This window comes from Simochromis diagramma, unplaced genomic scaffold (assembly GCF_900408965.1).
Source record: "Simochromis diagramma unplaced genomic scaffold, fSimDia1.1 OVJJ01000341.1, whole genome shotgun sequence".
Lineage (NCBI taxonomy): Eukaryota > Metazoa > Chordata > Actinopteri > Cichliformes > Cichlidae > Simochromis > Simochromis diagramma.
The window spans coordinates 122,334-136,489 of record NW_024386788.1 but is presented as its reverse complement, the minus strand read 5'-3'; the positions used below and the strand labels follow the sequence as shown (position 1 = coordinate 136,489).

Here is a 14,156-nt window from a genome sequence, read left to right as displayed (position 1 = left end):
GCTTCTGGTGTTTAACCTTCTCTGTGTGTGCAGTACGCAGACAGCGACAGCGGGGACGACTCGGACAAACGATCCTGTGAGGAAAGCTGGAGGCTCATCTCCTCCCTGAGAGAGAAGCTGCCGGCCAATAAGGTACCAGCTCCTCGAGCTGCTCCTTCATAGCTCCTCATGTAGCTGTGACTTCACATAAAGACCTTAGTGGCTGTTCCCCGGCTCACCTGTGTGTCTGTGTCCAGGTGCAGTCCATAGTAAAGCGCTGCGGTCTGCCCAGCAGCGGTAAGAGGAGGGAGCCTCTGCGAGTCTATCAGATCCCTCAGAGGAGGAGGATCAGCAAAGACCCCAAACGGGTGACCATGGAGGACCTCCGCATGCAGGCCGTCAAAGAGATCTGCTACGAGGTCTCACAAACACACACACGTGATATCAGTGTTTTCTGGCTGGTTTCAGAGGGACAGATAAACATTTTTGAACGTTTTCTAATAGATGCTCCCATATCTGTGCATTCAGGGGCAAAGAATTAAACCTTTACCTTGAAAAATACACTGGACGTGTCCTTTAAACCATTAAACCCTCCTGGAGACGGCTCCAGGTGGGCACTTTAGACTGCTCTGTAGTGTTGGACGTTTTGGTTTAATCCAAGATGCAGTTTACCAAAGATTAAGGACTTACTTAGACATTGCTCCAGTCAAACACAACATATGAGTGGTAAATCATGAGAATCATATATGATGCATTTCCCATTAAAGCCAGCATAAGTAGATTGTTACAGACTTTGCTGCGTTACCATAAACTCTGTATAACAGATAATCGTAGCTAATGCCACATTACCTTTTCCTTTCCACATTTTGAAGCCTCGGCTGTAGCATTTTGGCTGCCACTGTGTTGAGTTCTCAATCCATAGACTGTACGGAGCGTCACACTGACACTGGTATCAGCTAATTAGTGTAAAAAATAAGTCCACTAGAGCCCAGAGTTCTTGGATGGTCTGTAGTACAACTAGTACATACCCATGATACAGTGTGGATTGGTCTGTTCAGCTTGTGTGTGATAAATTATGTGACTGTCTGAAGATATCAAACCAAAACATAGAGAGGCAAATTACAAACCTAAGTGGGTCCAGATTTGCCCATTTTTGTGGGTTCTGTGCAACGCTCAGGCCCTGCTTTACTGTGTAAATACCATTGAAGTCCATTGCTAGGTGGCTGTCAGGCAACCTGACACGTCATAATATATTGTGCACTGTACATTTAATGAGGTGTTTCCGGAGCCTTGATACTAAAAAAGGGTTATTGTAGCCCATTGATATGTGGTTCCAAGGCCATGTGATGATGTCATTGTATCTGATGTAGATAATAACCTGCAGGAACAAGAATCTGTGGACAAATTTGGTGGATTAACAGTAAATCCACCAAATCCAGGGGCAGGGATTGCTCAGTAGGTCGAGTGGTGGCCCCATGATCGGAGGTCGGGGGTTTGAATCCACTAAACGGGTACTCTTAGGTATCCCTGAGCAAGGTGCCGTCCCTGTCCACTGCTTCACTGAATGAATGGGTTAAATGCAGAGAGGAATTTCCCTATAGAGATCAATAAACTATATATTATTATTACTTATTAAATTAACCAGCACAAACAGTCCAGAGGACATTAGAGGAGGAGCATTTTGATGTTTTCTTTTTTCTTCTTCTTTAAACTGTTCCTCTGTGTGTGGCGCCCCCTCAGGTGGCTCTGGGAGACTTCCGTCACTCCCGTCAGGAGATCGAGGCGCTCTCCATCGTCAAAATGAAGGAGCTGTGCCGCATGTACGCCAAGAAGGACACCAACGAGAGGGAGAGCTGGAGGGCCGTGGCCCAGGACGTCTGCGACACTGTGGGCATCGGAGAGGAGAGGAGCCCTGCCGCTGAAGAGGGAGGAGGAGGAGGTGGAGGTGGAGGAGGAGGAAGTGGTGGTAGTGGAGGAGGAGAGACAGTGGAAGGTGGAGAGAAGAGAGGCGTGTACGATTTGAAGGCTCACATCGATAAGCTGACAGATATTTTGGAGGTGAGTTATGCTAAACTTGTTTTGTTCACAACCTGAGGATGGTGCTAGTGGAGCAGAGCTAAACGTGCGCGACTTCTGCAGGAGGTGAAGCTGCAGAACAACATGAAGGACGAGGAGATCAAAGCTCTGAGAGATAGAATGATCAAGATGGAGAGCATCATACCTGTTCAGGTAAGTTCGCACCTCCCGTCAAACCATTGTTGCCTCCTCCAGTGTTAATTTTTGTTTGACTTGTTTCCAGGACGACGACATGAATGGTGAGGGAGGAGAATCCCCTCAGAGAGAGAGAGACGTGGACGTGGACGAAGACGACGACTGCCCCAACCACCCAGAGGTCAGAGTTCAGCGGCTGATGGATGAGGACCCGGCATTCAGGAGAGGACGGCTCCGCTGGATGAAAAAGGAGCAGCAGCGGCTCCTGAACCTGCAGCAGCAGAACATCACCAAGAAGCTGCGAGGACAGAACCAAAGCCAAGGTGAGCACGGGGGTGTGGCTGTACCGTTATGGCAAAAGTTCCATTAGAAGTCCCCACTATTGATCGTCATCGATAAACCTATCAAATGATCTGGAATTAGTTGAGTCGGTTGCTTGTACTGTGTCCATCTTTTATTTACAGTCTGTGCCCTGACCCCAGCCCTTGCTCCTCCAACTCTTCCAGGTCAGAACACCCCCACTGTCCCGATCCACCTCCCGGGAACCGGTCGCTTCATCCCTCCCCAGGAGTGCAAGCTCAAGTTCCCCTTTAAGAGTAACCCTGCCCACCGGCTGTCCTGGGGACCCGCTAGCGCTGCCCTGCAAGCTCTGGGTCTGGTCGAGGGAGGAGGAGCAGGAACTGATGCTGGTGAGCAGAAGGAGAACAGGGGAGGAGAAGCTACAGGTTCTCCCTCACCTCCGCCTCCCCCACAAGGTCAACTCCCTGGTCTCTTGCCCCTCCCCTTCCCAGCTCAGCCTCCTCGCATGCGCACCCCCAGCCCTCATCGTGCCTGGCAGCAGCGTAACCAGGGCAACCAGGGTGGCTACCACTACAACAACCAGGGCAACAACCAAAACCAGCAACGTCGTTACCGCCGAAACTCTCTGGACAGCTCGCCACAGGGCAACGGGAGCTACGACAATGACCAGCACTTCAGCGGCGGTGGCAACGGTGGTCACCAGGGGCGACCAAGACAGAGGAGGGGGTTTTCCCCTGGGCCAGGGGGGGAGAGAGGAGGAGGAGGCAGAGGAGGAGGAGGAGGAAGCAGAGACGGGGACAGAGACAGAGACGGAGGCTTCCCTTATAATCAACGCCAGCACCATCAGTACCACCACCACCATCCCTACTACAACCCCCACAATGCACCATTCCAACCTGGACCTCACCCTCACCCCCATTACCACAGCCTGCCGCGGTCAGGGGCCCCGGCCCTTCCTGCTGACATGCTACTGGGCATTGTGCCGCCGCCAGGGGTGTGGGCTTTCAACACTCCGCCCAGGATGAGGCGGCAGTTCAGCGCACCGGACCTCAAAAACAACAACAACAATAACAACAAGGAGACACCGATCTGACCTCTGACCTCCTGAACATGGAGGCTCCTGATTGACTGCGGGACATGGGGTGATCCTGATGCTGTAGAGAATCGGCTGAGAGTGTGGTTGTGTGTGCACGTGTGTGCATTTGAGCACTTTTACACACCCTGTATCCTCTGTCCTGCTGTGCGTGTGTTTGTGAAGCTTTTAGCTTAGCACAGGTGAGCTGTTAGCAATGCTGACGTGCAAACATTGAATTTCAATTTGTTTTATTCTATTTTATGGAGTTTGTCGTTCTGTCAGACTTTGATCACGTAATGATTTAGCTTTTTTTTTTCTTTTTTAAATTTCACCGATGGCTGATGTTCGGGCGTTGATCACTGTGTTAACGAGGTGCCTTAAAGCCGACATGTCTGCTGGTGAAGCTAATTTTGTTTTAAAGATAAAGGACGTCAGTTAGCAGGGTGGTGTTTTTGTGTTTGATGAGGGGTTTTTTAGCTTTTAGTGCTAACAGGTGAAGAATAGGTGAAATTGTGAGCTTCGCCTAGCCTACGCTGCATTCAAGTTCCATGGGAATTACAGATTGTACAGCTTGTTAAACTCACTTCAACCCTCAAACTGATGATTAGGAATTTATTAAGAAACAGTAAACTTGTATTTACATCTTCTCCCATGTGATTTGAATGCAGCATCGCTGAGTGCTACAAACCAAAGAAAGCGGCTGTGCGGCACTTGCTAGTCAGGGTAAAAGTGTCAGTGCAGGAATAATAAGTGCCAATGGGGCATTTGCAAAAACAGCAAAACAAAAATGGAGAAGTTGAGGGTGAGAACGGCGAGTGTAAATGGGCCCCTGAGGAAGAAGAGGTGCAGAGAGGAAGTGTAGTAGGTGCTGCGCTTGTCTTACCTGTCAGATGTTTGTTTTTAAGAGCTGTGTGTGTATATTTGAAGTGTTAAATCTGATTTTTAAACACGTGAAATGTCCTGACGGTAGGTTCACCGTCTCTGGCAATCGTGGGAAATGCAAGTGATGCGTAACACATGATGATGTCCCAAGGTGGGAGTTGATGTTGGAGCTCAGAGACATAATCATGAAGGGATGGATTTGTTTATGTAGGGCTAGATAAGCAAGGAATTCTGGGAGATGTATTGAGAAGGAGAAGGTTTTGGGGGAGAGAAGAAGCTGATATACAGTAAGCGTTTTGTTTTTGAAGAAGTAACAGACACTACAGCATGTCAGGTGTGATACAAGATTCCTGCTGTAAGGATGTGACACTTTTTACATTATATCCAATTCAAGAAGGATGGGAAAATTCACTGCTGCCTTCCTGGCACGTAGGGATCCTGGAAATTGTGGCCTCCACCTGTTTCAGGTTGCTTTTAATTTCTTCTCTTTTTCAAACATGACATTTACACACACATATTTTTGCTGGTGTTGTGTTCACTTCACATCTTTAAGATAGGAAACAAATTTCCAGCTTCCTGCGTCACAGCGAACGCAGCGTTTTATGTGCGTTTTATTCGCACTGAATTAATGAAGACAAGTTTACTGCCAAGAGGGGCTGGGAGAGTTGGCGATACTGCGCACACTCCACCCACTCAAAGCAGAGGATTCTGGGAGTTAACAAGTGGAGCAACTATGAGCTCTGTTGCTTTTAAGGCTTTTTTCATAAAAAGGTTAGAATCAACCAATGGCAGCGCTCCTTCCTGCTGCAAGAGGGAGTCAGTGCCACGACGATGACGATAATTATGATGAAAATGAAAGTGATTGCAGTTGGCCTGAGAAGCATGATGTCAGCAGAATCTCTGGAATTGACCAATCACAGGACAATCTCTAAACCTGCTTCCACTGCCGGGCCTGATGGGAAAATTAGTTTTTTAATTATTATTTTTATTTTTTAGATTTTTTTTCCAGCTTGGGCCTCCGATTGGCTGTTTGTTTTTCATTTGTGTATCACATCATGTACTGCGTATTTTAACCAACCTCCATGTTTGACCTTTGGTTTATGATGTCATCAGTCATCATCACTTATTAATATAATTATCCTAAAGTTATACGTGTCATTAATATTTGGTTAATGTGGATGCTGCTACAGGGAGTTTCTTTGCCCTCACGCAAACCGTTGAGTTAGTGTATGTGTTTGTGTATGTTGAGTGTGTGTGTGTTGGGCATCTGTTTGTGGGTTAACTTAGAATCAAACAGTAAAGTTTGTTTTACTTCATAAAGCTGATTTTAGTCATTATTCTTTTTCTTTGGTTAGTTTTGTTGTTTTTTGAGGTGGAATGGGGGAGGGACTTGGAGGGGGTGGGGTGTTGCCATAGCAGCCATGACTCGGCAGAATTCCAGAACATTCTAGAACTCCCCTCACTGACAGGCTGTGCCCATTCCCTGCACCTCTGCTCTAATCATGACCTCAGAATCTGTGACATTACGGCGTGTTATCGCTTCAGAACTCGAAACACGGATATGGATATGATGACATCATGGTGTAGCCCTCTTCCTGTTGGCCCAGACCCCCTCAGTTGCTTTTTTGTTATTGTTGTTGTTTTCTCTCTGTATGTGTTGGGTTGTCTTTTGTTGTTGTTTTGGTTGTATCAGGAACCAATCTCAGGCTCTACCTGCAGACAACATGATGGCAATAAACTGTCTCCAAGATTCAAAATAAGACTCCCTTCTTGTGTTTTTATTGGGTCTTCATCCATGAAGGATGGCTATGGAAGCTGAGAGGTGTCAGTGCATTCAAACACCCCCCTGCCCAAAACAAAACCAAACATTAATGTGGGTGTAGTTTCCAGGGGCCCGTTCTTCGTACCTCGCTAAGTAAGTTAGCTGGATTAGATTGTTGACGATTTCGCGTGATCCTGGATCATTCGGTTCCCCGAAGCTCATCCGGGACTTGCTGTCATAGCAACAGAGCCGTAAGCGTAAACCTGCTCGGGAGCAGGTTTACTTTATGTAAACAGGATTAGATCGAGGCCACGCAGGTATGTCCGCTTCATTTATACGAAAGCAACAGCGATATTCCACCACTGTTTCACCATAAATAAATATTATCAATGTAACTAAAGATAATGCAGTACTTGATCCTTTTATTGATTCCATACAGATACATACAGGTCATTTCCTAAAAAAAGGGAAATGTACTATTAATCATTCTATTTCATGTATTTGATTATTTCAGATGTAATTCATATGTTAGAGTAGTAATAGTAAATTACTTCGTGTAATCAAGATGAGAGACCACGGCTATAAAAGCGAAGGTGGATTTGGGAAGCCTGTCGCAGCCATGTCCTGTCCGTATACGCGAGCCACCCATTGCAGAAGGTGCAAGATTGATAAGGAGAGTTTTCAGAATCCAGCGTATATTGCGGGATAGACAGGATCCTTTAGCTCAGCGCGACAGTCTGCTCATAGAGAGATATCGATTTTCCCGTGAGGGTATTATTTACTTAACCAACTTGTTGACGAGGGGGTGCAAGACCACCACCTGTCTTTTTTTTGCTGTTGTTAAATGATTTCCATGACAAAAATGAGCCTGCTGTTTACTGGTCCAGATCCACTGCCTGTTTGAGAAAATAACTTTTCCTATTAGTTTGTTGTAGTAAGTGAAAATTGTTAAGTAATAACCCAAAAGTTTAATTTATGGATGGCAACAATGTGTTTTTCCAGGGTGCAAACAAGTTTCCCCATTTAAGAGTTGCTTTAAATGAGTCCTAGAATAGAAATGATAACTCAGATAGAATAGAAACGACAAAGCGGAAAGTATTTTTCGTTGCAAAGATCACAAGCAAAAAGAGCTGTACATTTATGCATTTTTGTGTGCGTAATGTGACGTAGAATTCATCTGTATGTTAATTATTTTCCCTTTAAGGCAATGTCACAGTGGCAGTGGACTAAACACAGTCGCTCTTAGGGGATTCCCAAGAGGGATTTCAGACCAGATGGCATATAGAAATTTTCCACTGAATTCTGGATTTACATCAGGGTCTCTTCCCAGGTAGCACTTAATGCATTTATATGAATTTTAAAAAAATGCAACCTAATATAAAAACATGATAACGGAACAGCAGCTGCCAGTCAGAAGCAGGAACCTTTACCTGGAAACAAAACACTAGTTTAGATCAATGCATCTTTGTATTCTCTTGTAAAACAAGCTTTTTCAGGTGTATCTTCCAATCTGCAGTAGTGTTTATCATGTTGGCTGATGGCTGCTTTGTTAGAAGTCAAATCCATGTGCTTTAAATTTGAGTCCCAAACTCACAAATTCTATTTTTTTTTTCAGTGTAACACTGTTTTTCATTTTAACTAAATTGAAGTCAATTCTATCAACCACTCCAGCTTTTCCTGTAGCTCCAGAAACTACCTGAGAATCTCTGTTCTCTGTTGTGAAACCAAAGGTTCCTCGGTTTACCCTGGGGTCTCTTCCTTTCCTGTCTGGAAAATCACCAATTGGAGGTGCCCAGGAGGCAACCGAACCACTTGGCCAAATCACCTCAACCTCACCTGCACCTCCGTGCAGTTTCCTGGCTGTTTTCTTTCAATGGACCAGGGAGGTGGACCCCATCCAGAAACGTTGGCGTTATGGATGCAGATCCAGCTTAGAAAGTTGCAGGGTCAAGCTTGATGAAGAGGCCAGGTGAACAATGTTCATGTTCTTTAGCTCCCTGCAAAACTATGTTACATTTGGGCCTGATACAGCTACTGAAGTGAGTGTATGAATGTGTTTGTGAATGGGTGAATAAGGCCTGTATTAGTCAATTTACCTTTTAGTAGACACAGGCCTCATAGCCATAAATGCTGACAGCATTTTTACCTATTTAATACTGCAGAATGGCCACTTCAGTTTTCTACAGCTTCAACTATTCATAGATTCACATAAATGAAGCGTAGTGTTATGCATACTGGTAAGGTTGGGTTGCCTCTATTTTAAAAACTCAATTTTCTTTGTTGCCAGGTTGACATGTCTTTGTTAAAGTATGTTAACAGCGGTCACAAAGTATCCTTCTATCCATTGAGCCATCATCTTTTCCTTGTCCAGTGTTGGGTATTCACAATGTCCTGACAACCTCAAATGGCACAATTTGACACTCAGGAGGAGCAGCTCTACTCCGAGGCTACATCAGTACTGCCTTTGGGATAGATGTGAAGAAGACTTTCTCCTTTGCTTACATGGAGGAGACGTTGTTCATTGCAGCCATACACTGTGTTTATTCACTGTGTTTATTCACTTTAGCAGATCCAACTTTATTTCAGCGAAGTTTCAAATGTAACACACCTTATTTTTTCACGCCGCATCAGTTGGATTTAACTGAAAAAGAGACCGCTTGACTCAACAGATTTCCTGCAGTAACCCACACATCAGTGCTGGCAGCTCTGCTGTCAGAATGCTTCAGAACATCCTTATCGACTCTGGTTCACAACAGCAGGAAGTTTGAACATGCAAGTAAACATTATGTGAAACACTCAAAGAGGAAGCTGTCGAGAAGACATGAAAAAATCGAAACGCACATGCCGTGAGGCTGGAGAGTCAAACATACACAATCTGTCAACTGAACAGTTATCACACTTCCTGCTTCAGCAGCTGTCAGTCAAAACACACACGTACACAGGAAGTGCTCACTTCCTGTTCTACCAGGCATCTCCTCCTTCACTTTCTCCATCTCTTCTCTAAGACTGAGACATACCGACAGTCTCTGAGAGTCTCAGTGAAGATGCGGCACCTCCTCCTCCTTCTCATCCTCCTGTCCTGTGTTCCCATGGGAGTAGCAGTGGCCGGTTGCCGCAGTGACCGGGACAAGGACCACCGGCCCAGGGAGAACTGCACAGCAGCCGGCTTCAGCGACATCCCAGTGGGGCTTGAACCCACGACAATGGTAATGCCACAAACCACAGGAAGTCAAGTGTGAAGGAAATAACTCCATTTAATTAAAAAAAAAACTGTGAGTGTGAAATTATATTTATAGTTTAATTCTGTAATTAGATTAAACCATTTTAAGACATCAAATTTAATTTAAACAAATTAGAATGATGATGAATGAGTCAAAAACATGTGACTAATAAATAAACATGTTTATTATGACAAACATAAATCCTTCGAGGAGCTTTTTTATTTTTATTATTATTTTTTATTGTAATTGGCTTGAAGTTTATCTTTAAAACAGAAATTTCAGAATGAGTGGAGTTTAATTAATTTCTGCAGAGAAATGTCTTTCTTACAACTGCTTAAACTAGTAATATACTAATGATGACGAATTAACATTTAGTGAATAGAAAAGATACACCTGTAAATATTAATATTAATTTGATAAAGTAGAAAAACTGACAAAGGACATGAATGAAAATTTAGGAAGTTGAACAGACTTTAAAAACCAGCAGCATTCTGAGAATTTACAGTAATAAGCAGCACAGTAAGCAACCACCTTATAACACATTTTAGGTTCCGTTATCCATATCCATGAACCTGGCATCCATTTTTTGTAATTTGTTACACCAGTACATTATAAGTAGGTATTTTATTCGGTGAGCATATTTTACTTTCCCAATAAATACACAGGATTTACTAAAATGTAAAACCCAAATATTGAAGGCCTGCTTAATGTGACTTAGTTTCTCGTAATTACAATATTTATGAAGAAATTCTTGTCTTGCTCTTTACTTTTTAATATCTTTGTTTTGACAAACTGACCAATTTGGATCTTTGTCAAGAACTAAATGATTATCTGGGATTTGCAGACTTTCCGCTGTGACAACTGCAGCTAAGACTGACAGCCAATATCAAAAACGTTTAGCTAATCTCTCCATGCAGCTAGACAATTACCATACACTTACACAGCTAAACACTCTTTATTTTAACACATGCAGTGAGGAAAATGAGAAAATTTTGTTTAAAGTCTTGAAAAAAAAGTTTAAATCCCATAATGGATCAAGTGTTTGACTGACAGGAGGAGACCAAAGCAGAGACACAAATTTCCTGTTTAAGAGATGACACTTTACAGGAAACCACCACAGCTCTAAAGGCTTCCACATTTTCTGTCTATCTTTAGGTCCTGTTGTTTCCCAGTAACCTGTTCTCCAGTCTGTCCTGGTCCTCCTTCCAGGTCTTCCCAGAGATCTATGAGATCGACCTCACAGGAAACAAGGTTTCTGTCTGCCTGTACAGTGGCCACAAAGTCAACAGTGGTTGTAAATGAATCTTAAAAAACATGAAGTTAGTCAGCTTCTAATACAAAGGGATGTTTTGTTGTCCAGGTTCCAGAGGTAACCCCGACTGCTAGTCCCATTCTCCCCACACTTAGTGTCCTCAGGCTGGGGTCAAACCGTCTGACCTCCCTCCCTGATGGCTCCTTCTCTGCCTGCCCAGGTCTGACTGAACTCTACCTGGAAAACAACGCTATCAACTCTCTGAGTGATCACACCTTTTCTGGACTCACTAAGCTGGAGGTCAGTATGTGCAAAATCATAATGGAGGTTTAGAAAATACAGACAGTCAGTGTCATGTCATCAACACTTGAGAATTGAAGGTAGTGAGAAACATAACTGATAAGATTCAAGAAGTAAGAGTGTAGCAAAGTGGTCCTTGGCTCCCTTTCATTATGGCCAAAACTTGATTGGACTTGAAGTCATTCATTTCCACTCACCAGCTAATGTGTTAAATACACACATTCAACTGCTTGTTAATACAATTATAGAATCAGCCAATCACATGGCAGAAACTTGATCCATTTAGATCTGTATGGTCAGAATCAGCAAAATCAGCAGGATAACATGCCATGTCTCAAGTCTCAGATCATCTCAAGCTGGTTCCTTGAACATGTGAATGAGTTCACTCTACTCATATGGTCCCCACTGTCATCATATGTAATGCCAGTAGAGACTCTTTGGGATGTATTGGAACTGAAGAGTCACCTCATGGATAAACAGCTGAGAAATCTGCAGCAACTGTGTGATGCTCTCTTTTTAATTGGACCAAAATCTCTGAGGAATGTTTCCAGAACCTTGTTGAATCCATGCCATGAAGAATTAAAGCAACTCTGAAGGCAAAACGTGATATAAGAGGGGTACAAAGTACAAAATTGATTTCTGGTGTGAGTGTCCACGTGTGGATTATTTTCTTTTAAATAAACTTTTTGTGTATTTAGACTCAAACCAGTAGAAAGTGCATTCATGTAAATTAATAAACAGAAGAAAATTGAGCAAGTTGATTTTTTTGTGGTTCAGGTGCATCAATCAGCTGATTTTTTGATTTTTTTTTTTGTATTTCAGTAGCTTCAATGTCACATTTTTTTTTCTTTATTTCCCTCTAGATCCTGGACCTGTCATCTAATCACATCAAGGTGCTTCCTCAAAGTATGCTTCACCCCCTCCCAGCCATAGAAACTCTCTACTTGGAGAAAAACAAGGTGGGAAATACACACCAAGGAGTATGTGAATACAAGTTTAAACCTTCTCTCAGCTGCAGCCACTCATGGCACAGCAGTTATTTGTTTCTAAAATTGTTAAAGTTTCTGTTCCATTACAGATCAGCGTGATGCCCGATGAATGGTTCAGCCAAAAGGAGGAGGTACCTTATCTCTACCTCTCAGCCAATCCCTGGTCATGCACCTGCTCCCTTGGTTATTTGCGCAGGTACCTTGATGACTATGAACTCAACGTCTATGTGCGGGATGGTCCCGATATCAAGATTGATGTAGAAAGTGTGGTATGTACTACAAACAGAAAAATTAAACAAATACAGACACATCTACAAGAACACAAAGACTGTGGGCATTTTTGGTTCTGCACAGTTGCTTTAACTTTTTAACATCCAACAAGTCACTGGTAAACCACTTAGGGTTTAGGTTATAGAGGCTACTAAACATAGTTTCTGAAACTTACCTTTCAAATCAAGCTGCTCACATTTTGGCCTTACAGTTTTTTCTGTTTGGACATTTCTATATAAAGATGTGTTTGAGTGTGGTGGGGTCATCGGTAATGGTGGAGATTATATATATTAAAACTATACCTGAAGTATTTTTAAATGGTCGCTGTCTTTTTAGGTGTGTGACTCTCCCCAGCAGCACAAAGGTACACCTGTAACAAGTCTGGAAGAATCCGATCTGTGTTCAGCATCTGGTCCACGAGGAGATTTCTACCAGCCAGCTACTCAGTACTCGTTTTATCCATCAACTTCTCCTCCAGACACAGCTCCTTCTACTTCTTCTCCTCTCGATTCCACAACATTTGTAGATTTATACACAATGCACACAACAATCAGAAGGTCCTGGCATGAAGCTATCACCAGCCTTATTGAATGGTCAGAGTATTCACACAAAGAGACAACAACAGAAACAACAGTTGGGTTTCATGACTTGACCACTCATTCTACTACTTCTACTGCCAGACATTTGACTAAAACTCAAACAACACCTGTTGAAACAACCACAACTATTGCTGTAACTACAACACTGCCAACAACAACAATGAACATAGTCACAACCACCACCATTGAGGCTACCACAGCCTCTGAGGCACTCACCACCACTAAATCCAGCCCCGATGAAAAACAGGAACATGAAAAATCTATTTCTTCCAGGCCTGCAGGGGTGTTCTGCATTTGGCTTTTTGCGGGCTGCCTGGTGCTCTGTGTGGCATCAGCTGCATGTATATTGGCAACTTTAGCTAGTATGGCCATCTGGTACAGGAGAGTGTATAAGCCTCTATGTTTGCGGTTAGCGAGGAGAAGAGGAGGAAGTGAAGGACTGATGCTTTTAACATACAACAGGGTGGAAGGGAAGGGAGTGGGAGGTGAAGGAGTAATGGCGCTTTATCGCTCTGTTCTTTTGGTCCACAGAGAGGCAGGAGAAGGTATGCAAAGTGAAGATGTAGGTGAAGGAGGGGAAGGAGACAGGAAACAAGGACAGCTTGTCATTCTAAAACCTGCAGGTGGAGAAGCAACAAGGGAGGAAGAAGGAGAAAGAAATGGGAAGGAGGAGCGAGCAGTATATAAGAAGACTTTGTACCGTCTGTTAAGCAAAGAGGAGGAGATAGAGGGATGGAGGGATGTGGTGGAGGAGTGCAGAGTGTCTGAAGAAGATGGAGGTCAAAAAGGATATCGGGGGATAGAAAGAGAGAGGAGCAGAGGTGGAGAAGGAGTGTCCAAAAAGCGCTACAGTGTGATTCTGAGGGAGGAGAGACAGGATGTGGGGGGCGGTAAAGAAGAGCTGGACTGGGTGGTGGGAGGGTGGGAAGTGAAACGAGGAGGGGCGGAGACAGAAGAAGAGCCAAGGGGCAGCTGGGGGGAGTGGCTGGCACACTATTTACCCAGCATGCCGTGGGGAGTTACCACACCTCCTGAGGCCGAGGCAGCCCTCTGATGTCATCAGTGGAAAAGAACCTCTAGTGCTTTGAAAAACTTGTATGCTAAATCAACTGATACTTGAAATATTCAAGTTTTTATTTACTTTAAGTCCCCTTCTGCACTCCTGTAGCTCAGTCCAATTCTTACGTTCATTTTTCAGGTCTTCAGTGTGCATTTTTATGCTGATGACATCATCTTTCTTTGCCATCTGACTAAAAATACTCAAAGAAGGCTGGAGCCTATCCCAGCTGTCATGGCAGCACGGTGGCACGGTAGTT

The 14,156-nt window shown here is 43.9% G+C and overlaps 2 protein-coding genes across 3 annotated transcripts in view; both read left to right on the top strand.

The window, feature by feature from the left end:
* The window catches only part of LOC120728270 (kinesin-like protein KIF1C), a 34,920-nt gene extending 28,711 nt beyond the window's left edge, over positions 1-6,209 (top strand). Inside the window, exons 23-28 of one of the 2 annotated variants that reach the window (XM_040023069.1) lie at positions 34-132; positions 237-398; positions 1,720-2,037; positions 2,119-2,208; positions 2,279-2,513; positions 2,697-6,209. In XM_040023069.1, coding sequence (XP_039879003.1) covers positions 34-132; positions 237-398; positions 1,720-2,037; positions 2,119-2,208; positions 2,279-2,513; positions 2,697-3,583 — 1,791 coding nt within the window. In that variant the 3' untranslated portion in view covers positions 3,584-6,209. Of the gene's footprint in view, positions 1-33; positions 133-236; positions 399-1,719; positions 2,038-2,118; positions 2,209-2,278; positions 2,514-2,654 lie in introns of both variants that reach the window. The other variant, XM_040023068.1, reaches the window with a different exon arrangement.
* Positions 6,210-6,968: 759 nt separating this feature from the next.
* Positions 6,969-13,894, top strand: LOC120728297 (platelet glycoprotein Ib alpha chain). The gene is made up of 6 exons (XM_040023094.1): positions 6,969-9,415; positions 10,586-10,681; positions 10,791-10,982; positions 11,846-11,941; positions 12,061-12,240; positions 12,578-13,894. The coding sequence occupies exons 1-6, from the start codon at positions 9,254-9,256 to the stop codon at positions 13,892-13,894; spliced, it is 2,043 nt and encodes a 680-aa protein (XP_039879028.1). The 5' UTR covers positions 6,969-9,253.
* Positions 13,895-14,156: the final 262 nt, after the last annotated feature.